The sequence below is a fragment of the Globicephala melas genome, chromosome 4 (assembly GCF_963455315.2).
Source record: "Globicephala melas chromosome 4, mGloMel1.2, whole genome shotgun sequence".
Classification (NCBI taxonomy): domain Eukaryota; kingdom Metazoa; phylum Chordata; class Mammalia; order Artiodactyla; family Delphinidae; genus Globicephala; species Globicephala melas.
Genome location: NC_083317.1, coordinates 69,084,282 through 69,109,505, shown reverse-complemented (window position 1 = coordinate 69,109,505; position 25,224 = coordinate 69,084,282). Strand labels below are relative to the sequence as shown.

Sequence of the window (25,224 nt, the reverse complement as noted above, 5' to 3'; positions counted from 1 at the left end):
TATATATAAACCATCTTCCTACTAGACATTTTAACTGAAAAAATCACTGATATAATTCTGTGACTTAAGATTAATCTTTAGTTTACTGAACTTAATGTCTTTAGAATTCTTTTCAGTAAGGAAATGCAGGTGGCAGGAAAGAGGAAAATAGGATTTGTATAATAAATTCATAAATGAGTTGAGTTTGTTTATAGCATGTATGTATATTTCTGAAATATTTTCTTTTTTAGTAATACATATGAATAATCTTATCCAAAAATAATTTATGATATTGTCTTTACTCATTTCTTCTGCCTTTTATAGAAGATTCAGAAATTCAGAGGTTGATTACAGAACTGGAGTTGTATATATCTCTGCTTCCAACAGTAAATGGAAACACAAATATTCAGGTTGAAATAGCACTGGCCATGCAACCACTAAGAAGTGAAAATGCTCATTTACGCAGGTAAGAATTGCTCTTTGAATTTTTTTGTCTCCATGCAAAGATGTCCCGTGGCCAGAACAAAAGTGCCTAATGATATATCTAGGGCTTCATAAGGAAAATAGATATATACTGTCTTACTGTGCTTCTACTTTTTCTTCCCTATTTTCCAAATATTGCTGGCATTCTCTAACTCTTCCGTTACTTCTGCCCACTAGTACATATTTTTTTACATCTGTTATCACTTGGTTGGTAGTGAATGGAGAGGAAAATGAACTACCTCAAGGTATTTATCAGGCCAGTCTAGGCCATACAGTAACAAACTCCAAAATCTCAATGGCATAGCACAGCAGAAGTTTATTTCTCCCTCACACCAAGACCAGCATGGGTCATCTGAGGCTATCCTGTGACTCAGGATTTAGGTTCCCTCCGTCTTAGGATCTACTATCTCAGTATATGTTATTTAGGAAAAAGAGAACATGGATATGGCAAACCAACTCTTACATGCCCTGGCCCAGAAGTATGATAGTCTCACTTCTACTTGTATTTTATAGGCTAAAATGAGGAATATGGCCCTGCCTAATATAAAGATCTGGGACATGAAATTTTCTCATACTTCCATATACTCCAAAGGAAAGGAGAACCTAATATGGGTGAACACCAGTCACCCCACTACATTCAGACATAGGAAAAAACTCATTTAAATTCTTAGATAATTTTTCTTTTGGCTATCTTAACTTACGTTGATATTATGGCCTTAATTTGTTTAGAAAAGATATAAACCAGAAATACAGAAATCACTTACACGTTATCAATAATATCTTAACTTTGAACATTTCGGTGGTGATCACCAAGGCCCCTGCTCCAGTATCTATCAGTACACTTTGCAGAGGATTGGAGGACACTTTCAGGTGCTTCTGCAGCACTGCAGTGTGTGAGTGTGCCCTGAGAGGGCATTATAGTTGCGTGAGCTATAGACATTGTATCAGATGGGAACTGCAAGGACCTGCATAATTTTAAAAAACTGGAAAGCAACAAAATAGGATTCCTGGTTGGAGGATAGCTTAAATTCATGGATCTGGAGCCTGCAAAGGCACGACACCTAGTGAGATTTACTCGTTTAGGATTATTTCTCTAAAGGTCATTAGTCTTTAGATACTGTGGTATATGGTGGGGTTTCTGGTTTAAATTCTAATAATACTGTCTTTAGTCCTGACCTAACTGATCCCTGTAATAGCATTAGTTTTTCAAAAGCAACACCAAGTATGAATAATAATAATGGTAACAGCCAATACTACTACTAACATTTATTGAATGTTTCTTATGTGCCAGGCCATAAGACATAATATAATATGTGCCATATATTATCCTTTATATGTCATCTCTTTAAATTCTTACAGCAGCTCTATGAGGTAGGTATTATGTTATTCTTATTCAGATGAGGAAACCAAGGCACAGAGAGGTTATGTAACTTAACCCAAGGTCACATACCTAAGATGTAACAGAGACAAGACTCAAACCTGGCTGGGCAGTTTGATTTGAGTGCATTGATCTTAATTTCTACGCTTCTGCATTGCTTCTGCTAGGAAGTAGAGACTAACTTATTTATGCTTCAGTATTTATGTGTATTTTGTGGAACAAAAGAACATACTGTAATCCATTTAAAATAAACACATATGTTTTTAAAGGTATGACTATCAAATAGTTTCTTAAACAAGCATACTAAAACTTAGTCTCCAGATATTATCTATTTTAACATTGTGACCATGGGAAATATCAGTAGTTGTTATTTATTTATATTCCTTAGAACATTTTAAACTTGCTTTAGGAGCTAATTTATAAGCCACTTAAGAAAATGAGACTTAATACTTTATTGGTCTCTGCTTGTTGTTAATTTTTTTTAAGGGTATTAGTTTAACGTCTCACCTAATTCTTCAGACTTGGCATCAAAGCTTTTTGGCTGTATCCTTAGAGGACAAAGATTAAATAGCATGCTACTGCCATTGTTTACCTGACCTTCTAAAATTGAAATTATTGAAAAATGAGGAATTTGTCAGATACTCTTTTTAGCAGAATGAGATTTCCAGCACAAGTATAGGAATTTTTTTGCCTCTTTGGTAATCTTTATTTGGAAAGAAACATCCATAATCTCCATTACAAGTGAAAGTTGGAATGCATAGGCTTATTCAAAAGTGTTTTTCAGCTTTTTCAATCAAAAAAAATTTTTCTTTCTTTTTTGGGCATTTTGAAACTTCCTGTTCCTTTATGGCCAGAAAACTAATCTTTAAGGACTTTCTTGGTGTTTATTGCCATCTTGTGGCTTAAAAAAAAATAGCTAGGTGCATTATTTCTTTGGCATTTGGGTCTGGGCAGTTTTTATGTGAGACTCCTGACACAGTGCTCAACATTTAGCCTTCCTGGTCCCTACCCATAAAATGTCTGTAGTGCCTTATTCACTGTGACCACCAAAAGGCCTGGCACGTTCCAAACTTTACTGGGTGAGGGCTGTGGGGGTTCCAGTTCAGCTAGAGAGGGACTTTAATATTCAAAGGGCAACTTAGAATTCACGACCATTTCCTGATATTAGACTCAAATATGAGACCATTGTGTACCCACACAGAACAAAAGCTGAAGTGGATGTCAATAGGAGGAGCTGGAGTGTGGCCTTCAGTCTTTTAGCCTGATAATTTGACATATGGTAACATAATTCTTCCAGATGGAAGTTACTAGAGGAAGAATAGATAGTTTGCTTTTATTTCACTTTTTATTTTTAGCTTTTTATTTAGTTTTTGAATTTTATTTAATTTATTTTTTTATACAGCAGGTTCTTATTAGTTATCTACTTTATACATATTAGTGTATATATGTCTATCCCAATCTCCCAATTCATCACACCACGACCACCACCCCCTGCCACTTTCCCCCCTTGGTGTCCATACGTTTGTGCTCTACATCTGTGTCTCTATTTCTGCCCTGCAAACCAGTTCATCTGTACCATTTTTCTAGGTTCCACATATATGTATTAATACGCGATATTTGTTTTTCTTTTTCTGACTTACTTCACTCTATATGACAGTCTCTAGATCCATCCATATCTCTACACATGACCCAATTTCGTTCCTTTTTATGGCTGAGTAATATTCCATTGTATATATGTACCACGTCTTCTTTATCCATTTGTCTGTCAATGGGCAATTAGGTTGCTTCCATGTCCTGGCTATTGTAAATAGTGCTGCAAGGAACATTGGGGTATATGTCTCTGTTTAATTTCTGGTTTTCTCTGGGTATATGCCCAGTAGTGGGATTGCTGGGTCATATGGTAATTCTACTTTTAGTTTTTTTGTTTGTTTTGTTTTTTGGTTTGTTTGTTTGTTTTTGCCATACGCGGGTTTCTCACTGTTGTGGCCTCTCCCGTTGCGGAGCACAGGTTCCGGACGTGTAGGCTCAGTGGCCATGGCTCACGGGCCTAGCCATTCCGCGACATGTGGGATCTTCCTGGACCGGGGCACGAACCCGTGTCCCCTGCATCAGCAGGCGGACTTCAACCACTGCGCCACCAGGGAAGCCCTATTTTTAGTTTTTAAGGAAACTCCATACTGTTCTCCATAGTAGCTGTATCAATTTACATTCCCACCAACAGTGCAAGAGGGTTCCCTTTTCTCCACACCCTCTCCAGCGTTTGTTTGTAGATTTTCTGATGATGTCCATTCTAACAGGTCTGAAGTGATACCTCATTGTAGTTTTGATTTGCATTTCTCTAATAATTGTGATGTTGAGCAGCTTTTCATGTGCTTCTTGGCCATCTGTATGTCTTCTTTGGAGAAATGTCTATTTACATCTTCTGCCCATTTTTGGATTGGGTTGTTTGTTTCCTTAATATTGAGCTGCATGAGCTGTTTATATATTTTGGAGATTAATCCTTTGTCCATTGATTCGTTTGCAAATATTTTCTCCCATTCTGAAGGTTGTCTTTTCATCTTGTTTGTAGTTTCCTTTGCTTTTCAAAAGCTTTTAAGTTTCATTAGGTCCCATTTGTTTATTTTTGTTATTTCCATTACTCTAGGAGGTGGATCAAAAAAGATCTTGCTGTGATTTATGTCAAAGAGTGTTCTTCCTATGTTTTCCTCTGAGAGTTTTATAGTATCCGGTATTACATTTAGGTCTCTAATCCATTTTGAGTTTATTTTTGTGTATGGTGTTAGGGAGTGTTCTCATTTCATTCTTTTACATGTAGCTGTCCAGTTTTCCCAGCACCACTTATTGAAGAGACTGTCTTTTCTCCATTGTATATGCTTGCCTCCTTTGTCATAGATTAGTTGACCATAGGTGTGTGGCTTTATCTCTGGGCTTTCTATCCTATTCCATTGATCTATATTTCTGTTTTGGTGCCAGTACTATATTGTCTTGATTATTATAACTTTGTAGTATAGTCTGAAGTCAGGGAGTCAGATTCCTCCAGCTCCCTTTTTTTCCGTCAAGACCGCTTTTGCTATTTTGGGTCTTCTGTGTCTACATTACAAATTTTAAGATTTTTTGTTCTAGTTCTGTAAAAAATGCCCCAGGTAATTTGATAGGGATTGCATTGAATCTGTAGATTGCTTTGGGTAGTATAGTCATTTTCACAATATTGATTCTTCCAATCCAAGAACATAGTATATCTCTCCATCTTTTGGTATCATCTTTAATTTCTTTCATCAGTGTCTTATACTTTTCTGAGTATAGGTCTTTTACCACCTTAGGTAGGTTTATTCCTAGGTATTTTATTCTTTTTGTTGCAGTGGTGAATGGGATTGTTTCCTTAATTTCTCTTTCTGATCTTTCATTGTTAGTGTATACGAATGCAAGAGATTTCTGCACATTAATTTTGTATCCTGCAACTTTACCAAATTCATTGATAAGCTATAATAGTTTTCTGGTGGCATCTTTAGGATTCTCTATGTATACTATCATGTCATCTGCAAACAGTGACAGTTTGACTTCTTCTTTTCCAGTTTGTATTCCTTTATTTCTTTTTCTTCTCTAATTGCCGTGACTAGGACTTCCAAAGCTATGTTGAATGATAGTGATGAGAGTGGACATCCTTGTCTTGTTCCTGATCTTAGAGGAAATGGTTTCAGTTTTTCACCATTGAGAATGATGTTTGCTTTGGGTTTGTCATGTATGGCCTTTATTATGTTGAGGTAGGTTCCCTCTATGCCCACTTTCTGGAGAGTTTTTATCATAAATGGGTGTTGAATTTTGTCAAAAGCTTTTTCTGCATCTATTGAAATGATCATATGGTTTTTATTCTTCAATTTGTTAATATGGTGTATCACATTGATTGATTTGTGTATATTGAAGAATCCTTGCATCCCTGGTATAAATCCCACTTGATCATGGTGTATGATCCTTTTAATGTGCTGTTGGATTCTGTTTGCTAGTATTTTGTTGAAGATTTTGGCATCTATATTCATCAGTGATATTGGTCTGTCATTTTCTTTTTTTGTAGAATCTTTGTCTGGTTTTGGTATCAGGGTGATGGTGGCCTCATAGAATGAGTTTGGGAGTGTTCCTTCCTCTGCAGTTTTTTGGAAGAGTTTGTGAAGGATGGGTGTTAGCTCTTCTCTAAATGATTGATAAAATTCACCTGTGAAGCCATCTGGTCCTGGACTTCTGTTTGTTGGAAGATTTTTAATCACAGTTTCAATTTCATTATTTGTGATTTGTCTGTTCATATTTTCTATTTCTTCCTGGTTCAGTCTTGGAAGGTTATAACTTTCTAAGAATTTGTCCATTTCTTCCAGGTTGTCCATTTTATTGGCATAGAGTTGCTTGTAGTACTCTCTTATGATGCTTTGTATTTCTGCAGTGTCTGTTGTAACTTCTCCTTTTTCATTTCTAATTTTATTGATTTGAGTCCTCTCCCTGGTGTTCTTGATGAATCTGGCTAATGGTTTATCAATATTGTTTATCTTCTCAAAGAACTAGCTTTTAGTTTTATTGATCTTTGCTATTGTAGTCTTTGTTTCTATTTCATTTATTTCTGCTCAGATCTTTATGATTTCTTTCCTTCTGCTAACTTAGGGCTTTGTTTGTTCTTCTTTCTCTAGTTTCTTTAGTTGTATGGTTAGATTGTTTATTTGAGATGTTTGTTGTTTCTTGAGGTAGGATTGTATTGCTATAAACCTGCCTCTTAGAACAGCTTTGGCTGCATCCCATAGGTTTTGGCTCGTGATGTTTTCATTGTCAGTTATCTCTAGGTATTTTTTTTATTTCCTCTTTGATTTCTTCAGTGATCTCTTGGTTATTTAGTAATGTATTGTTTAGCCTCCATGTGTTTGTGTTTTTCCCCCGTAATTGATTTCTAATCTCATAGCGTTGTGGTCAGAAAAGAGCCTTGATATGATTTGAATTTTCTTAAATTTACCGAGGCTTCATTTGTTACGCAAGATGTGATTGTTTTTCTTTCTCTAGTTCCTTTAGGTGTAAGGTTGGATTGTTTATCTGAGATTTTTCTTGTTTCTCGAGGTAGGCTTGTATTGCTATAAACTTCCCTCTTAGAACTGCATCCCATAGGTCTTGGATCATCATGTTTTCACTGTCATTTGTCTCTAGGTATTTTTTTATTTTCTCTTTGATTTCTTCAGTGATCTCTTGGTTATTTAGCAACATATTGTATAGTCTCCATGTGTTTGTGTTTTTATGGATTTTCCACATAATTGATTTCTAATCTCATAGCCTTGTGGTCAGAAAAGATGCTTGATATGATTTCAATTTTATTAAATTTACTGAGGCTTGATCTGTGACCCAAGATGTGATCTATCCTGGAGAATGTTCCATGTGCACTTGAGAAGAAAGTGTAATCTGCTGTTTTTGGATGGAATGTCCTATAAATATCAATTAAATCTATCTGGTCTGTTGTGTCATTTAAAGCTTGTGTTTCCTTATTAATTTTCTGTTTGGATGATCTGTCCATTGGTGTAAGTGAGGTGTTAAAGTCCCCCACTATTATTGTGTTACTGTCAATTTCCTCTTTTATAGCTGTTAGCAGTTGCCTTATGTATTGAGGTGCTCCTATGTTGGGAGCATATATATTTATAATTGTCATATCTTCTTCTGGGATTGATCCCTTGATCATTATGTAGTGTCCTTCCTTGTCTCTTGTAACATTCTTTATTTTAAAATCTATTTTATCTGATATGAGTATTGCTACTCCAGCTTTCTTTTGATTTCCATTTGCATGGAATATCTTTTTCCATCCTGTCACTTTCAATCTGTATGTGTCCCTAGGTCTGAAGTGGGTCTCTTGTAGACAGCGTATAGATGGGTCTTGTTTTTATATCCATTCAGCAAGTCTGTGTCTTTTGGTTGGAGCATTTTATCCATTTACCTTTAAGGTAATTATCAATATTTATGTTCCTGTTACCATTTTCTTAATTGTTTTGGGTTTGTTTATGTAGGTCCTTTTCTTCTCTTGTGTTTCCCACTGAGAGAATTTCCTTCAACATTCGTTGTAGAGCTGGTTTTGTGGTGCTGAATTCTCTTAGCTTTTGCTTGTCTGTAAAGCTTTTTATTTCTCCACCGAATCTGAATGAGATCTTTGCCCGGTACAGGAATCTTGGTTGTAGGTTCTTCTCTTTCATCACTTTAAATATGTCATGCCACTCCCTTCTGGCTTGTAGAGTTTCTGCTGAGAAATCAGCTGTTAACCTTATGAGAGTTCCATTGTATGTTATTTGTCGTTTTTCCCTTGTTGTTTTCAGTAATTTTTCTTTGTCTTTAATTTTTGTCAATTTCATTACTTTGTGTCTTGGCGTCTTTCTCCTTGGGTTTATCCTGCTTGGGACTCTCTGCGCATCCTAGACTTGGGTGGCTATTTCCTTTCCCATTTTAGGGAAGTTTTCGACTATAATGTCCTCAAATATTTTTTCAGGTCCTTTCTCTCTCTCTTCTCCTTCTGCGAACCCTATAATGTGAATGTTGTTACGTTTAATGTTGTGCCAGAGGTCTCTTAGGCAGTCTTCATTTCTTTTCATTCTTTTTTCTTTATTCTCTTCTGTGCCAGTGAATTCCACCATTCTGTCTTGCAGGTCACTTATCCATTCTTCTGCCTCAGTTATTCTGCTATTGATTCCTTCTAGTGTAGTTTTCATTTCAGTTATTTTATTGTTCATCTCTGTTTGTTTGTTCTTTAATTCTTCTAGGTCTTTGTTAAACGTTTCTTGCATCTTCTTAATCTTTGCCTCCATTCTTTTTCCGTGGTCCTGGATCATCTTCGTTATTATTATTCTGAATTCTTTTTCGTTAAGGTTGCCTATCTCCACTTCATTTAGTTGTTTTTCTGGGGTTTTATCTTGTTCTTTCATCTGGTACATAGCCCTCTGTCTTTTCATCTTGTCTGTCTTTCTATGAATGTGGTTTCTGTTCCACAGGCTGCAGGATTGTAGTTCTTCTTGCTTCTTCTGTCTGCCCTCTGGTGGATGAGGCTATCTGAAAGGCTTGTGCAAGTTTCCTGATGGGAGGGACTGGTGGTGGGTAGTTGGCTGTTGCTCTGGTAGGCAGAGCTAAGTAAAACTTTAATCCTCTTGTCTGCTAATGGGTGGGGCTGAGTCACCTCCCTGTTGGTTGTTTGGCCTGAGGCGACCCAACACTGGAGCCTACCCGGGCTCTTTGGTGGGGCTAATGGTGGACTCTGGGAGGGCTCATGCCAAGGAGTGCTTCCCAGAACTTCTGCTGCCAGTGTCCTTGTCCCTTGGTGAGCCACAGCTGCCCCCCATCTCTTGCAGGAGACCCTCCAACACTAGCAGGTAGGTCTGGTTCAGTCTCCTCTGGGGTCACTGCTCCTTCCCCTGGGTCCTGATGCACACACTAATTTGTGTGTGCCCTCCACGAGTGGAGTCTCTGTTTCCCCCAGTCCTGTCAAAGTCCTGCAATGAAATCCCACTAGCCTGCAAAGTCTGATTTTCTAGGAATTCCTCCTCCCATTGCTGGATCCTGATGTTGGGAATCCTGACACGGGGCTCAGAACCTTCACTCCAGTGGGTGGACTTCTGTGGTATAAGTGTTCTCCAGTTTGTGAGTCACCCACCCAGCAGTTATGGGATTTGATTGTATTGTGATTGCACCCCTCCTACCGTGTTATTATGGCTTCTCCTTTGTCTTTGGATGTGGGGTATCTTTTTTGGTGAGTTCCAGTGTCTTCCTGTCAATGGCTATTCAGCAGTTATTTGTGATTCCAGTGCTCTTGCAAGAGGGGGTGGGGTGAGAGCACATCGTTCTACTCTGCCATCTTGAACCAATCTGTCACTTTATTTTTAGTTAGAAAATGTAATGGGAGAGCCAATGAGTTAAGAATTAGATATGCTGGATGTATCATTTAGACCATCTGGAGACGTGTATGGTATGATCCAGGATAGAAACAGACTTGGGAGTTATTCACTGACCACATTTTTATTGAGCATTTACTACAGGTCTGGCACTGTGTAGACACTGGAGACAATAATAATTAAAAGCAAGTGATTTGTTTTCAGCGTGTAAGTGGTAAATTACCCAAGAAGGTATAGAGTGTGAACAAAGCCAAAGGGGAATTGCTGGGGAACAACAGCTTTTTAAGGAAAGAACACAGGAAGAGGAGCCTGTGAAAGAAACCCAAGAAGGAACAAGTAGAGAAGGATCAGGAAAACTGGGAGAGAGCGATACCACAAAAGCTGGGAAGAAAGAATTTACGGAAGGGGAGAGATGTTTGTATAACATTCAAAATAAACAAATTGACAAAAGGGACAAAGGTAGGTCAAGAATAAACATCACAAGGCAGTTCACCCGAAGAAAACCCAGGAAAACTTGAAACAGTATTCTATAGGTTCAAGGAAATTAAATATACTGGAGTCTCTCTTAGAAGCAGGAAGACAGAGATTGAAAAGAGAGAGTGCTTAAAGAAGAAGAGACAGTAAGAGGAGAAGAAAACTGGATTAGGTGACCTTGGAAAAATAAGAAAGCTAAAAATTACAGAAATGAAAGCCCTGTTAGAAACAAATAAATTAACACCAAACAAACATCAAGTCAGGGATAATGTATTTCATTAGAACCTAAGCAGGGGACTTTCCTGGTGGTTCAGTGGTAACGAATCTGCCTTCCAATGCTGGGGACGCAGGTTTGATCCAGTTGGGGAACTAAGATCCCACACACTGCGGGGCAACTAAGCCCCCGTGCCACAGCTACTGAGCTCGCACACCTCAACGAGAGAGCCCGCATGCCGCAACCTACAGAGTCTACACTCCCTGGAGCCTGCACATCACAACTAAAGAGAAAACCTGCATGCCCCAACTAGAGAGAAAACCCCGCATACCACAACTAGAGAGAAGCCCACACGCCACAACAAAGACCCCGTGTACCACAACGAAAGATCCTCAATGAAGACCCCATGTGCTGCAACTAAGACCTAATGCAGCAAAAAAAATAAAGAAATAAAAAAGAAGCTAAGCAATATGAAGGCTGAATTTTGTTGTTGTTTTGTTGGTTTTTGTGTTTTGCTTCCCCCCCCAAATATTTCTGTTTCAGTTGCTACTAAATTCATAGTTCACTGTCTCCTGTAAGCCTTATCTTATTTCTCTTTATAAACCCCTTAAATATTTTTTATTAATTTATTTTTATTGCAGTAAAATATGACATAATATTTATTTTTTAACTACTTGTAAGTGTACGTTGCATTAAACGCATTCACAATACTGTGTACCCATGACCACTGTTTGTACGTAAAACTTTTTCATCCCCAGCATAAACCCTGTGCCCACTAAAAGTAACTCCCCTTCTCCCTTGCCCCCAGCCCCTGATAACCTCTATGCTCTTTTTTGTCTCAATGAATTTGAGAAGGCTGAATTTTTGTCTTTTTTGTTTGCTGCTGTATTTCTAGTGCCGAGAATTGTGCCTAGCACTCACTCTAATAAATACTTGTTAAATGACTGAATGCGTGGTGGATAAGCTTCAAGAAATCATACCAAAAAAATAGAGAAAGATTGATCTAAAAATTATTTTTAAGAACATGATATACATGGAAGAGAAACAAAAGAGATGCAAAATTGGCATAGTGTTCCTGCAAAAGAGAAGAGAACGAATAGATTAAATATTAAAAGATAGATAAATAAAGGGAAACTTACTAATCTAAAGATCTGTGTCAGCAGATCAATAGGGTATAGAAGTTCTCAGAAAAACTATGCAAAACGATCAATACCAAGACATGCTGGTGAAGTTACTACACCTTGAGGACAAAAAAATTTAGCTTTTACAGACGCTCAAAAGAAAAAGCAAATCATAAGGAGAAAAATATCAGATTGGCCTCAGCCTTTTCACAGCAATATTAATTGTCAGAAGATTATAGAACATCATTTACAAAGTTCTAAGGGAAAAGAAGATATGTGGTCCAGTGATCCTTTTAGTGTAAAGGTAATAGTCATATTCTAAAGTGTGGGAAAACTTAGGAAATATAGCACCCTTGGCCTCCTTTTGAAACAAAGATTCTTGAATGGCAAAGTCTAGTCAACCAAGAGCTGAGTTCAGGTAAAGGAGTAGATTAGAGATGAACATTGAATCTATACATAGAACTAAAACAACTGAAATTATGGGCTCAGAATAGACTGTTAGTAATCTTGACAGTAAAAATTCCAAAATCAATGTTTTTCATATCCTATTTCCTTTAGGCTGTTTACGAATAATTTTTAAAAATTTATTTTACTGAGGTATAGTTGATTTACAATGTTGTGTCAGTTTCTGCTGCACAGCAAAGTGATTCAGTTATGTATATACATTCTTTTTCATATTCTTTTCCATTATGAAAAGTAAACTTAAATATAATACATAATACTTTTAAATAGCATGTGTAACATTATCCATTTTTAAAAGACTTTTATTTATTATCATGTATCATTTTTATAGAACAATCATTTTTTAAAAGTCCGGCCCAAAAACTGGGAATGAGAGGGAAGAGAGTAGCTAGTGGTACAATTAGGTTGGAGGGAATGTTTTCCTAAATATGGGAGCAGTTTTATTATGCTTCTCAGCTCAGGCCCATGAACTTGTAAAAGAGAAGAGGAGAGAAGAATCTGACCAGGGACATACAGAATTGTCAGGGAAAGCGTCTGTCACACACTTGGTGTGTACAAGGGCCTGCTGTTTTTCTGGAAAATATCAGAAGAAGCACTCCAGTTGGAGTTATGGGTTACCAGTCTATGCTGCCTTTTCTAAATCTGCCCTCTTTGTTGTATAGGAGAAACCTTTTCAGAAAAGCTGAATTTTATTAAAACAAAAATGAAATCATGTTATACTATTGTTCTGTAGCTTGTTTTTTTCACTATATAAGGTCTCTTGGAAATCTTTCCATGACAGTCTCTTTATTTATTTATTTTTAATAAATTTATTTATTTTTATTTTTGGCTGCGTTGGGTCTTCGTTGCTGTGTGTGGGCTTTCTCTAGTTGCGGCGAGCGGGGACTACTCTTCGTTGCGGTGCACAGGCTTCTCATTGCGGTGGCTTCTCTTGTTGCGGAGTACAGGCTCTAGGCATGTGGGCTTCCATAGTTGTGGCATGCAGGCTCAGTAGTTGTGGCTTGCAGGCTCTAGAGCACAGGCTCAGTAGTTGTGGCGCACAGGCTTAGTTGCTCCACAGCATGTGGGATCGTCCCGGACCAGGGCTCAAACCCGTGTCCCCTGCATTGGCAGGTGGATTCTTAACCACTGCGCCACCAGGGAAGCCAGTCTCTTTTTTTAAATACCTGTGTATTAGTATTTCATAGTATGGATATATCATAATTTATGTAGTATTTTGTTTCCAACGTCTATTAAATACTGCTGTTGAGAACATCCTTATATATATCTACAAGATTATAGATGATTTTGCACATATAGAACTATTTCTGAGGCTAGATAACTTAGAGCTGGAATTATTTTGTCACAGATTTTGAACATTTTACATTTGTTGGATAATGCCAAATTGACATCCAAAATGGTTACACCAGTAGACTCCCACCAATTGAAATAATCCCTTTCCCTATACCGTCACCAACAAAAAGTGTTATTTCCTTTCATTTTTGTCAATCCTGTGGCCATAAAATATCTCCTGTTTTAAATTTGCATTTCTTCATATTAGTGAAGCTGAGCATTTTTCATATGCTTATTGGCCATTTCTGTTTCTTATGTGAATTGCCCATTCTTATCGTTTGTCACATTTTATTGCCCTTCTTCCTGATTTGTAGGAGTTCTTAAATGTTACAGACCCTTTGTCTGTTATATTTTGATGTAGTTAAATCCGTCGTTTTTTTCCTTGGTGGTTGCTGGATTTTGAGTCTTGCTTAGGAATGCCCTTCCCACTTTTTAAGATTATGTAGATTTCCACCTAAAACTTGTATAGTTAAGTTTTGTTCATTTTTATATTTTATGTTTAGCTCTTTAATCCATTCTGAATTAATACATACAAATGATGTGAGGTAGGATCTATAATTTTAGATTTTGTAACAATAATACTTTAGTTCTGATTATTTCCAGGTAAGTAATTCTGGAAAGATACCAGAGATACATTTTTTTAACTATTAACTTCTTAGAAGTAAACACTTCCTTTTGTATGTTCCTATTTGTGAAGCAGCTACATATTGTGAAGTTCATTTTGGGAAAGAGTTGCTGCTTATTAGCATTCTCTTTACTTAATGACATTAACTTTTACATCTAATAAATTAGTAGAAGCATAAATTTGTGTTTTCCAATTTTTACAGTGCATGACAAGCCAAGCAGATAGACGTCTGATAGCAGTCGGTCCCTGTAGGTATTCTGGTTCGTAGTTATGACAGATCTTTTAAAAAGTAGATAATTACTACAGTAATAAAAATACTTCCTGGGAAGGAAGACAGAAGAAGAAAATAGCAAGAGGAGACAGAAATGAAAGAAATAGAAACAAACAACGAAATCACTGAAAAGGGAACAAAAAAGGGAAGGGGAAAAATAAGTTAACCTTTTTCTAGTGAGGGGTGGTTTTATGCTATCCCAGACAATCTTTTAAAAATTATCTCAGGCCTTCTAATAATAGCAGTAGTGTGGTTTTGTTGCTTTGTTTATTTTGTTTTTGTCTTATATATGGGGGATAAAATGGAGTTCTGCTGTTCTAGCCACTATTTGTGTTGTCTATTTTAATAGGCTGTCAAATGTATACTGTTAAATGAGCTTGGGATTCTTGCATTCATGTTTCTTCATTATTTCATTTAGGCAATTGAGAATTTTGAACCAGCAACTTAGAGAACGAGAAAAAACTCAAAAGTCATCTGGTTCTCTGGAATGCAACCTTGAATGTAGGTAAAAGAACTTAAGAACTGATGGTAAATTCTTTGTGGCTCTGGAGATGTTGATAAAGAATTGAACTTTCTTAATTACTTTGTGTTAAGTGGACTTTTTGTTAAGAATCAACATGAAAAAAGTAAGAATAATACTCATTAAAATTTAAAATAGTGCAGAAACACAAAAATAAAAGATTCATGCTGTGAATTCCCAATAATACCCCTATTTTTAAAATTTATTTATTTATATTTGGCTGCATTGGGTCTTCATTGCTGCTCACAGGCTTTCTCTAGTTGCGGCAAGCAGAGGCTACTCTTCGTTGTGGTGCGCGGGCTTCTCATTGTGATGGTTTCTCTTGTTGCAGAGCACGGGCTCGAGGAGTGCAAGCTTCAGTAGTTGTGGCACGAGGGCTCAGTAGTTGTGGCTCAGGGGCTCTAGAGCACAGGCTCAGTAGTTGTGGCACACGGGCTTAGTTGCTCCGTGGCATGTGGGACCTTCCCAGACCAGGGCTCGAACCCCTGTCTCCTGCATTGGCAGGCGGATTCTTACCCACTGCGCCACCAGGGAAGTCCCAATACCTCTATTTTTTTTAAAAAAGACTGTATTTCCTTTCACATATCTCCTGTTCATATATAATTGATTTATTTCATAAATACTGCGTATCTACTAACAGATGAGCACTAATAGAACTATATATGTACTTCTTTTGTGAAAATGAGATTACACTGTATATACTCCTGCAGCTTGTATTTATTCACTTAATATGTAGTGGACATTTTTCTCTATCAAAATATATAAATATGTTTCTTTCTGTTTAAGAACTGTGTAGATATTCTGTTTATGTAGTTCTGTCATAATGTATTTAAAGTCCTCCGCCGATAGATATCTAGGTACTTTCCCCATTTTCCCAGTACAGATAATCCTGCAATGAAAATCCTTGTACAAATATCTTTGTGCACATGTGTGACTGTTTTTGTAGATTATAGCCGTAGAATTTCTGAGTCAAAGGGTATAATATATACTGTTGCAGTTTTGACAGATATTGCCAAGTTGTCCGTATGGATCACAGAGCTTAAAGTAAAAGAAAAGAAAAAAAAAAAACTAATAGTACTAGAGGAGAAGATAAGAACTTTTTTTGTATTCTTAGGAACTTTTCCTAAGCCCAACAAAAACTCACATGCTACAAAGGAAAGATTGATAAAGCATGTCCCAGAAATCTTTTTCATTTTATGCACAACAAAATTATAAATACATTCAAAAAGCATCAACAAAATGGGGAAATTTTTTTTGTGTGATATGACAAAGGCTTGATTTTCCTAATATATAAAAATATCTCTTACAAAGAAATTTTAAAAATATGAGCACCCAACAGAACACGCACTTCATAAACGCATTCAACTTCACCAGAGTAATTTTGGAAAAGATCACTCTGGTTCCATTATGAATAAACCATGGGGATGGGTGGGAGAGAGGAGGCCAAGATGGAAAGTGAGATCAGTGGTTGCCATTCTAAGCAGCCTATCTCTTTTTATTCTCTACCATCTCCCTTCTTGTTGCCTTGAGAGCATGTATTACTATTCATAATTACTTGTTTGCTATCAGCTCCATGAGAGCAGGAACCATGTCTCTGTTGTTCACCACTGTATGCCCAGATTCCACTTCACTCAAGGCTGCAACTGTTAAATGAAAGGTGCCATTTTATAGCCATTAGAAAGAATGTGATAGGTCTGTGTGCTGATACATAACAATCTTATGGAGGGGGGAAAAGGGAAGGTTAGAAACTACGGGTATAGTATGATTCATTTATGCTTAAATATATGTTATATGCAAAAGTATTTTCCAGAAGGATATCAAAGTTAATATTGCTTGCTTCTTGGGGGAGAGTGGAGGTGGGGTGGGAAGGGAGACTTTTCATTGAGACTCATTTGGTATCATTGGTATTTCATGGTGTTTGAATTTTTTTTACTTTGTATATATATTATTTTTTTGTTAAAAAAGGTAAAAAAATTAATGCCTGAAATATCAATTGGAGAAGAAAGATATGACTTCTGCCAATCAGTTTTTTTAAATACATTTAGTATTTACATAGAACTGCTCAAGCATATAATTGTTAAGCAAAATCAATAAATTCTAAGCCTTTTCTTTTTAAAAAAACAGCTTTTCCAGGTTTGTGGGTTTTAATCTGGGGTAATAATTATTTGATCGATTTTGTCTTACAGTGTTTTCTCTTCAATCATTGAACAAGTCACTGCAAAATCAATTACAGGAGTCACTAAAGAGCCAAGAATTACTACAGAGTAAAAATGAAGAGCTTTTAAAAGTGATAGAAAGTCAGAAAGATGAAAACAAAAAGTTTGCTGGTATATTTAAAGAGAAAGATCAAACTTTACTTGAAAATAAACAGCAATTTGACATTGAGACAACAAGAATGAAAATTGGTATGTGTTTGAAATACAGTTATGGTCACTTTTTAAAAAGTAATAGGGGGCTTCCCTGGTGGCGCAGTGGTTGAGAGTCCGCCTGCCGATGCAGGGGACACGGGTTCGTGCCCCAGTCCGGGAAGATCCCACGTGCCGCGGAGCAGCTGGGCCCATGAGCCATGGCCACTGAGCCTGTGCGTCCGGAGCCTGTGCTCCACAGCGGGAGAGGCCACAACAGTGAGAGGCCCGCGTACCGCAAAAAAAAAAAAAAAAAGTAATAGGGAAACTAAAACTTTTCCGTTGTTTTAGAATTGGAGGAAGCTTTAGTCAATGTGAAAAGCTGCCGGTTTAAGTTAGAAGCTGCAGAAAAGGAAAATCAGATTTTGGGAATAACATTACGTCAGCGTGATGCTGAGGTGACTCGACTTAGAGAATTAACCAGGTAATATTGACATCATTTGAATAACTTATGCCTTTTGTTAGATGTATTTATGAACTTCAAAATAATTTTGGACCTGCTTTCTTACCCCTACCCTTTTCTCAATGTTTTTGCTAATTTCTAATGATGTTTTCTTCTGTTCCAGTTAAGATAAATTCCAAACATGTCTAACTGCTTTTTTAAACCATGTGAAAAGGCCTCTGATGAGGAGCTAAAGACTTATTTGGCAAAATGGTTAAGAGCTCTCTGAAGCCAGAGAAACCTGAGTGGAATCCTAGCTCTACCATGTATTAGCTGTATGACTCTGAGCAAGATAGTTAACCTTTCTAAACCTTACCTGTAAAGTGGGGACATGATTAGGGTTGATAGGAGGACTAAGAAATCATTCATGAAAAGCACTTAGCACAGTAAGCCCTCATTCATAAGATCTTGGGTAAGTCATTTAGCCTCTTTGAGCCTCATTCATTTCATCAGTAAAATGAGGGAGTTGGCAGCAACTTCTAAGATCCCTTTATTCCTTAACATGTCTTAAATAAATAAAACCACCTCACTCAATTTTTAAATGATATGCACTTATAAAGTTCAGTTTTCTCTTGAGATGGTTCACGAGAATTAGATTTTCAACAAATTTTTTAAATCCTAGAGTAGTCAGTTATTTTAGGCCTGAATATCATCAGATCTGACCATGCCTTTGAATGATCCTGGAAATTCATAGTTCTAAACATAAAACAATCCTGAATAGAAAACAAACTTCTTCGTACTTCAAATGAGAAGACCCATTTTGAATTACAAGCTTTTTTCCCCAATTTTGAACTATAAACTTTTAGGGAAATAGATGAAATATATATATAAATAATAATATATATAATATTAATTTTGCTTTGTAAACATATTTGAAGTGACTTTATAAAAGCTATTATTAATATAGAAATATCACTTTTTTTCCTCATTCATCTTTCACAGAATAATTTCACTCAAACTTTTATTGAACAGTGAAAAAAACAAAATACACTTCTTGTATCCATGTAGTATTATAATTAATTAGGTTCTAGGCAGAGTTTCTAAAAATTGGTTTATACCACTCTTGTTCAAAGTGAAGTAATTAGGAGAATGTCCCTTCTTATGAAAGTCTTTATAAGGTCTCCAAAGAAAAACGTCTTCTTTTTTCTGAGGAGTAATTTGGGGTAAAAATTCTGTTATTTTTAAATATTTATGGTAAAAGAAGCCAATCACAATAAGCCACATATTATATGATTTTATTTCTAAGAAATGTCCAGAATAGGCAAACGCATGGAAACAAAAGGTAGATTAGTAGTTGGCAAGGGCTGGGAGAAGAGGGGAAGAATGGGCAGTGACTGCTAATGGGCGCAGAGTTTCTTGTGAGGGTTCTGAAACTAGGTAGAGGTTATGGTTGTACAACTCTGAATATGCAAAAAACCCACTACGTTGTACACTTTAAAATGCCGTATTTTATAGTTTATAAATTATATATCAGTAAACTTTTTTTAAGTTAAAAAATAACTTTTTTAATACATATTTTTTAACATATGTATTAAAGTACATATGGTATATAGTCAGTTTGGAAAAGAGAAACAGGACAGCAAGGTAACATGGTCAAGTTCCATGAATGGTTGCTTAGGTGTCACTGGCAGCATCTCTTCATTCTAAGGGGCATGGTTGTTGGCCCCAAGCAGAAGATCTAGCTCCCTGGGAGTTTTCTTCCCTCAATTTCTTTTTCATACTACTAAACCCAGCTCCTTTATGGGCATGACATTAGAAGCTGATGTTATCTTTTTTTTATAAAGCACTTGGATTTTTTTCAAAGTCCTCTCTTTATTATTTCATTTGTCCTCATCTATGGAGGGAAGATTTAAATATCTGCATTTTCATGGTTGGGGAAACTAGGGCCATGTAAGTTAAATATTAATAGAGAGTTAATAACGGAGCTGGGACTAGAACTCACATCTCTTAATTCCTAGCCAGGTTTTCTTTCACCCTCATACATGGTATGGTCTTAACTAAAACAGTTTATTCCTGGTGACAACCCCATGCCTAATCTAGTCTACGTAAACCTTAGCATTTTTTCCCCGGGGAGATGGATGGATAAATGGATGGGTTCATTTGCTTATTCATTTATTCAACAAACATTTATTGTATACTGTGGTCCAAATATATGAGTGTGAAACACACAAGAAATATTTAATCATTTTAGTTGCTAAATATCCACATCGTTAAGCAAAAAGCTATTCTAGTTCTTTGATGATGTATGAAGGGAAATAACATCTTTTTTTAAGGATAAACGTGTGGTACATTTGTGAAGAAAATTGATAGCAAAAATGTAAGAACAGTTTTCAGAGTAAGTAATAGTACAGTTATTCTAGAAATTAGCATAAATGGAAGCCCAAAGAAATGAAGGCACATACCTGACTTTCACACCTAGTTGGGACGTGAGCTGGACTTCAGCCAAGACTTCAGAATCCCTCTTTAGCCTTGCAACGACAATGGATTCGTTTGCCAATTGGAGCCTTAACATTTACCCTAACATAGAAACTGAGAAAGGTCATTAATTCTTATATATTATCTGCTTTTAGAAAAGACTGTGTCTAAAATGTTAGATATAGACATTTTGTTCTCCTTTTCTTAAGACTCAAGAACTTTCCTGTCAGTTTTTTTCCATTGTTGTTAAGGACCTTTTCTTTTTATGCTGAGCATAAATCCTGCCTCATGACTACTATTTCAGCTATTAGTCAGACTAACTAGACTCTAAATGATTATAGAAACATAGTAGGCAGGCTTAGCACAGTGTCTTATAGTTCTGCCACTGCATTTTCTGAAGATTCAGTACTAGCTTCAAAATGCTAAGTATATATACCCACTGATGGCAATTTTTGTTTTGCCCTTTAAATTAAAGAGCAAAACAACAAAAAAAAATGCTCTTGGAGCTCAGATGTCAAAATTCACCCACACTGGTGATTTATGATATATTTGGTGGTACCCTATGTAATTCAATTAATTAGGAACATCTCCAGTCCTATAGCTGGGCTAACTGTGACCATTTAAATTTTACTTTTGACGTTAGAGAGTAAAGCAATGACATCTGACAATACAGATAAATCTTCATGTTCATCTATCCCATATCTTTTCCCTATAGCCATGCACCTCAGATAGGTATATATTTTTGTGTGTGTGTTAAATAGTCTCAGAGATTTCACAAAATTTTTTAATGCCTTTCTCAGACTACTGGGGAGGGATGATGGAACTAGAAGTTTCACATACAAGTTCTAAACAGATTTCCTAAACCATTTCTTTCTTCAACCTTCAATAGTTTTTTGTTTTGTTTTGTTTTGTGGTACGCGGGCCTCTCACTGTTGTGGCCTCTCTGAGCACAGGCTCCGACGCGCAGGCTCAGCGGCCATGGCTCACAGGCCCAGCCGCTCCACGGCATGTGGGATCTTCCCGGACCGGGGCACGAACCCGTGTCCCCTGCATCGGCAGGCAGACTCTCAACCACTGCACCACCAGGGAAGCCCCCTTCAATAGTTTTGAAATACATCTTTATCACTTTTTAAAGATTTTACTAGAATACATGTTATAAAACCATTAAAATGTGAGGAAAATTAATATATTTTCAGTAAATAATTAGTAAATATTCTTCTAATAGCTTCTGAGAGCACTCTTACAAGTGCTGATAGTTATTTAAATTATTATAAATAGCCAAGAAAGCACTTTACATTTCTTATTATGAAAATGTGCCAGTTTTCCAAGCATTAAAAATCAGTGTGTTTAGCTGAGTCTCATATAATAGAAACACAAATATAACTACTTTGTAGCTATCTAGGTGCTTGTATTGCTTCCTTTTAAATTTTGGCCTATTTTTACTTACAGAGATTTAATTTCAAAGGCAATGGTGAGTCACATTTTGTTTACACATGCGAAGCTTAGTGATTGCTATTAATTTCCAGAGATTAAACTCTTATTACATTGTCCTTTCCTTCCTTTCTGTATTGCAGATTTTGTGCACAGCAGAGATAACATTTTTAAGTCTGGAAAGGAACTTCAACATAAGGATTTCTTTACTAAAAATAAATAAAAATCGCAGTGTGCGGTCTTGTTGAATTAACTAGTGGATCATTATTCATTACAGCATTTCTTTAAATATACATTTCTGTAGCATATTTTTTAATCTTTTAATAGTAGCTCATTAGCTTCTTGAAAGAGGTATGAGGAAAAAGTGGCTGGAGCCATTGCCATTTGAATGGTAATCAGAACTCAAAACATAGCATATTTAAGATGACAGTGAAAGCCAGGTTGGAAAAAACTATTTTTTTCCTTTTGTAGGAAAAGAATCACTCATTCTGTATCCAAAGATATAATCACTGCTAATGGTTTCGTATAAAGATTCCTTTTAGTATTTTATTTGGATGTGTGTAACTGTTTTTACAAAAGTAATGTTGTTATTGTGTTGCTTATGGTCTGTCTTTTAAATTTAACCTGGTATAATAAACATTTTCTTATCAATAAATATTCTTTACAACATGGCTATAGATGGCTGTGATGCAGTAAGACCATAGTTTACCTAAATCAGTCCACAGTATTTGAGGATATTAACCCCATTTATTTTCTGTTATAAATTACATCTTTGTAAATATATCTCTGGGTACAGCCTCTTGGTGAATATCAGTAAGAGAAAGTTCCAGAAGTGCAACTTGGTGGGTCAAAAGGTGTGGGATATACAAATCTTTACGGCTTCTGATATATTGCTGGTCTGCTCAGAGAGTGTACACTCCCACTAGTAATACCTGCTTCTCCAAGCTTCTCTAACAGTGGATATTCTTATTTTCCTATGTTAGCTTGATAGGCCAAAAAAAATCACATTTAAAAACTTTGAATTTCTCTGATAAGAGTTGAACTTTTAAAACATGCTTATTGGCTAATTGTAGTCTTTTAAAATTACCTGTTGATGTTCCTTGTATCTTTTTTTAAAATTGGTGTGTTTCTTTTTCTTACCTGTATTTAAGAGTGTATTATGATTCAATTCAAATAGACTAAAGCCTTGGTATAAAATGGTTTTAATAGGACTACTAATAAAAGCTGCCACGAAATAAAAACCCACTTAGCCTGAAACTGTGCTAGGCACTTTACCCTTATGTTTTATTATTTTATCTTATTTAATGTTCACTCTAATTCTGAAGTAGTTACCTTCATTTTGCAATTGAAGAACTTGAGATTCAGGAAGGTTGAGTGACTTGCCCAAGATCACAGCTAGCGATAGTGTGAAGCTATTATTCCATTTCTGTCTGACTTCAAACCCTGTGTGGTTTTCCTTATATCACACTTTTCCTGGAGCCTAGCTGTTGCTACCTAATTATACTAGATAATTATCTCTATCCTCTTTTTTTTACCCAGCACTATTCCAGCGTCCTTTGCATATATATTTTGAATGGAAAGTAATTTAATTACTAACAGAATCCACTAACAAATGAGTAATATATTTACCATTTTGCAATGTTGCTCAAAAATAAAGCATCTCTGTACCTTAAGAGAGAAATTTTTCTGAGCCTCTATTTTTAGATATAATAATAATCGATTTGATGCAGACCAAGATCTTTTATCATTTCTTATTTTAATTTACTCTTTCCAGAGCATATTCTGTGATTTTGTGCTTTTAGTTGCTTTTTCCTGTATTAAGAACCAGGTGCTTGCCTCAAATACTTTCTTTTAAAGATGAGGTATATTTAAATAAATGTAAGAAATGGGTACAAAGAAATAATTAGTGTACTAAATTCTTCTTAACAGAACTTTACAGACCAGTATGGCAAAGCTTCTCTCAGATCTTAGTATGGACACTGCTCGTTGCAAGTCTGGGAGTAATCTTACGAAATCACTCCTGAACATTTATGAAAAACAACCTCAACATGACCGAATCCCTGCTCACACTTCCATAATGAGCTATCTAAATAAGTTAGAACCAGTTCACACTATTATTACACGTTCAGAGCCACTTTCTACAATTAACAATGAGGAAAACACAATGCCAGATAGACCCTATGAAAATGTTCTGCCCTCTGAAGGCCCTCAGCATACTAATGCTAGGAACATGGAAGCATCAGCCCCTGGAATCATTCCTGCCCTTTCAAAACAGGATTCTGATGAGGAGAGTGAAATTACAACTTTAATAGAAGATGAGTGTAATTTGGATAAGACAATTTACATTCCGTTTGCTAGAAGCACTTCTAAAAAGAAATCACCACTATCTAAGAGATTATCCCTCCAGCTACAGATCAGTGTTGCTCCACCGCAGATGGTCAGTGGACTTGTTGCTGAAAAAGAAAATAAATTGTGTGCACCTGGAGTTTGTTCCTCTTCCAAAGAGGAAGGAGTTGCACCTGAGAAACTTTCCAGAACAGCTGATATGGAGGACAAGCAACTCCTCAGGATAATAAAGGAAGCCATTCGCAAGATCCCTCCTGCCACTGAGGAGCCAGAGGAATTGGCTGCGTGTCATGGCCCCTCCACTTGTCAGAACAGCAGCATTCAAGTGAAAAGTAGTGCAGTCTCTGATGGTAGCTTTTTAAATTCTGATTTAACCTCTGACTGGAGCACTTCTTTTTCAACGTTCACTTCTAGTGATGAACAAGACTTCCAAAATGGCCTTGCAGCACTGGATGCCAACATTGCTAGACTCCAGAAGTCCTTGAGGACTGGTCTTCTGGAGACGTAAACTCAGAAGAAAAGTTGTTTTTAAGAATAGAACTTGGCTACATTGAATATATATTTTAAATTTCTTTAAAGTTTTATATTATGTGTGAAATAATAAATTGTATGAATAGTAAATTTATTATTGGAATATATTGACACTGGAACTTTTAAAAACAAGTCATCTTAAGAAAGTGACATTTGCTAAGAGAAGAAGGTTGTGTGTAACTAGGAAAATATTGTAAGTATTGTAAATAATATTTAATTTAGTATTTATCAATTAAGAGTTTATTCTTACTCTGCTGGGCTAAGGGTGCAGGTTGGAAGGACTCTGGTTATTCTAAAGGATAATGGGAAGGGAGTCTCTGGGTACAATTTACTATATTAAAACTAGAGTTTCTTTTCTCTTTCAGGATTCCTGTTTGGTTTTTAATGGCATTGTGTTTTTATGTGGAATGCTCTGTGCTACAGGCTGGTGTTATTGGTGAGACATATAAACATTTATTTTAAGAGAAAAAGTGCCAATATCTCTATTTTAAAAAATCATTGATTGGTCCAAGAAAATATAGATAACATCCTAAGTTAGCATATGGTTTCTTAAAACTTTGGCACTTTATTTTTGTCACAAATACATTTAAGACCATTAAAAAGTAAAAGACTAATAAATGCTAACAAAGAAGTTTTAGTTTTGGAAATTTGGTTTTTTAAATAAAGAAGTGTTTGTTTTTTGTCATTATATTTGAACATGATGGACTTTTTAAAAGCAATATTTATTTATTTATTTATTTTGGCTGCGCCGTGTCTTAGTTGAGGCAGATGGGATCTTCATTGTGGCATGTGGGATCTTTTAGTTGCAGCACACGGACTCTTTAGTTGCAGCATGCGAAGTCTTAGTTGCGGCATGCATGCCGCAACTTAGTTGTGGCATGCATGCGGGACCTAGTTCCCCGACCAAGG

The 25,224-nt window shown here is 36.3% G+C and overlaps 1 protein-coding gene across 1 annotated transcript in view; it reads left to right on the top strand.

The window, feature by feature from the left end:
• The window catches only part of CCDC14 (coiled-coil domain containing 14), a 44,959-nt gene extending 19,962 nt beyond the window's left edge, over positions 1–24,997 (top strand). Inside the window, exons 9-13 of the mRNA XM_030858615.2 lie at positions 304–445; positions 14,644–14,726; positions 16,932–17,150; positions 17,442–17,574; positions 23,368–24,997. Of these exons, the coding sequence (XP_030714475.1) occupies positions 304–445; positions 14,644–14,726; positions 16,932–17,150; positions 17,442–17,574; positions 23,368–24,292 (1,502 nt within the window). The 3' untranslated portion in view covers positions 24,293–24,997. The remainder of the gene's footprint in view (positions 1–303; positions 446–14,643; positions 14,727–16,931; positions 17,151–17,441; positions 17,575–23,367) is intronic.
• The last annotated feature ends 227 nt before the right edge of the window (positions 24,998–25,224 follow it).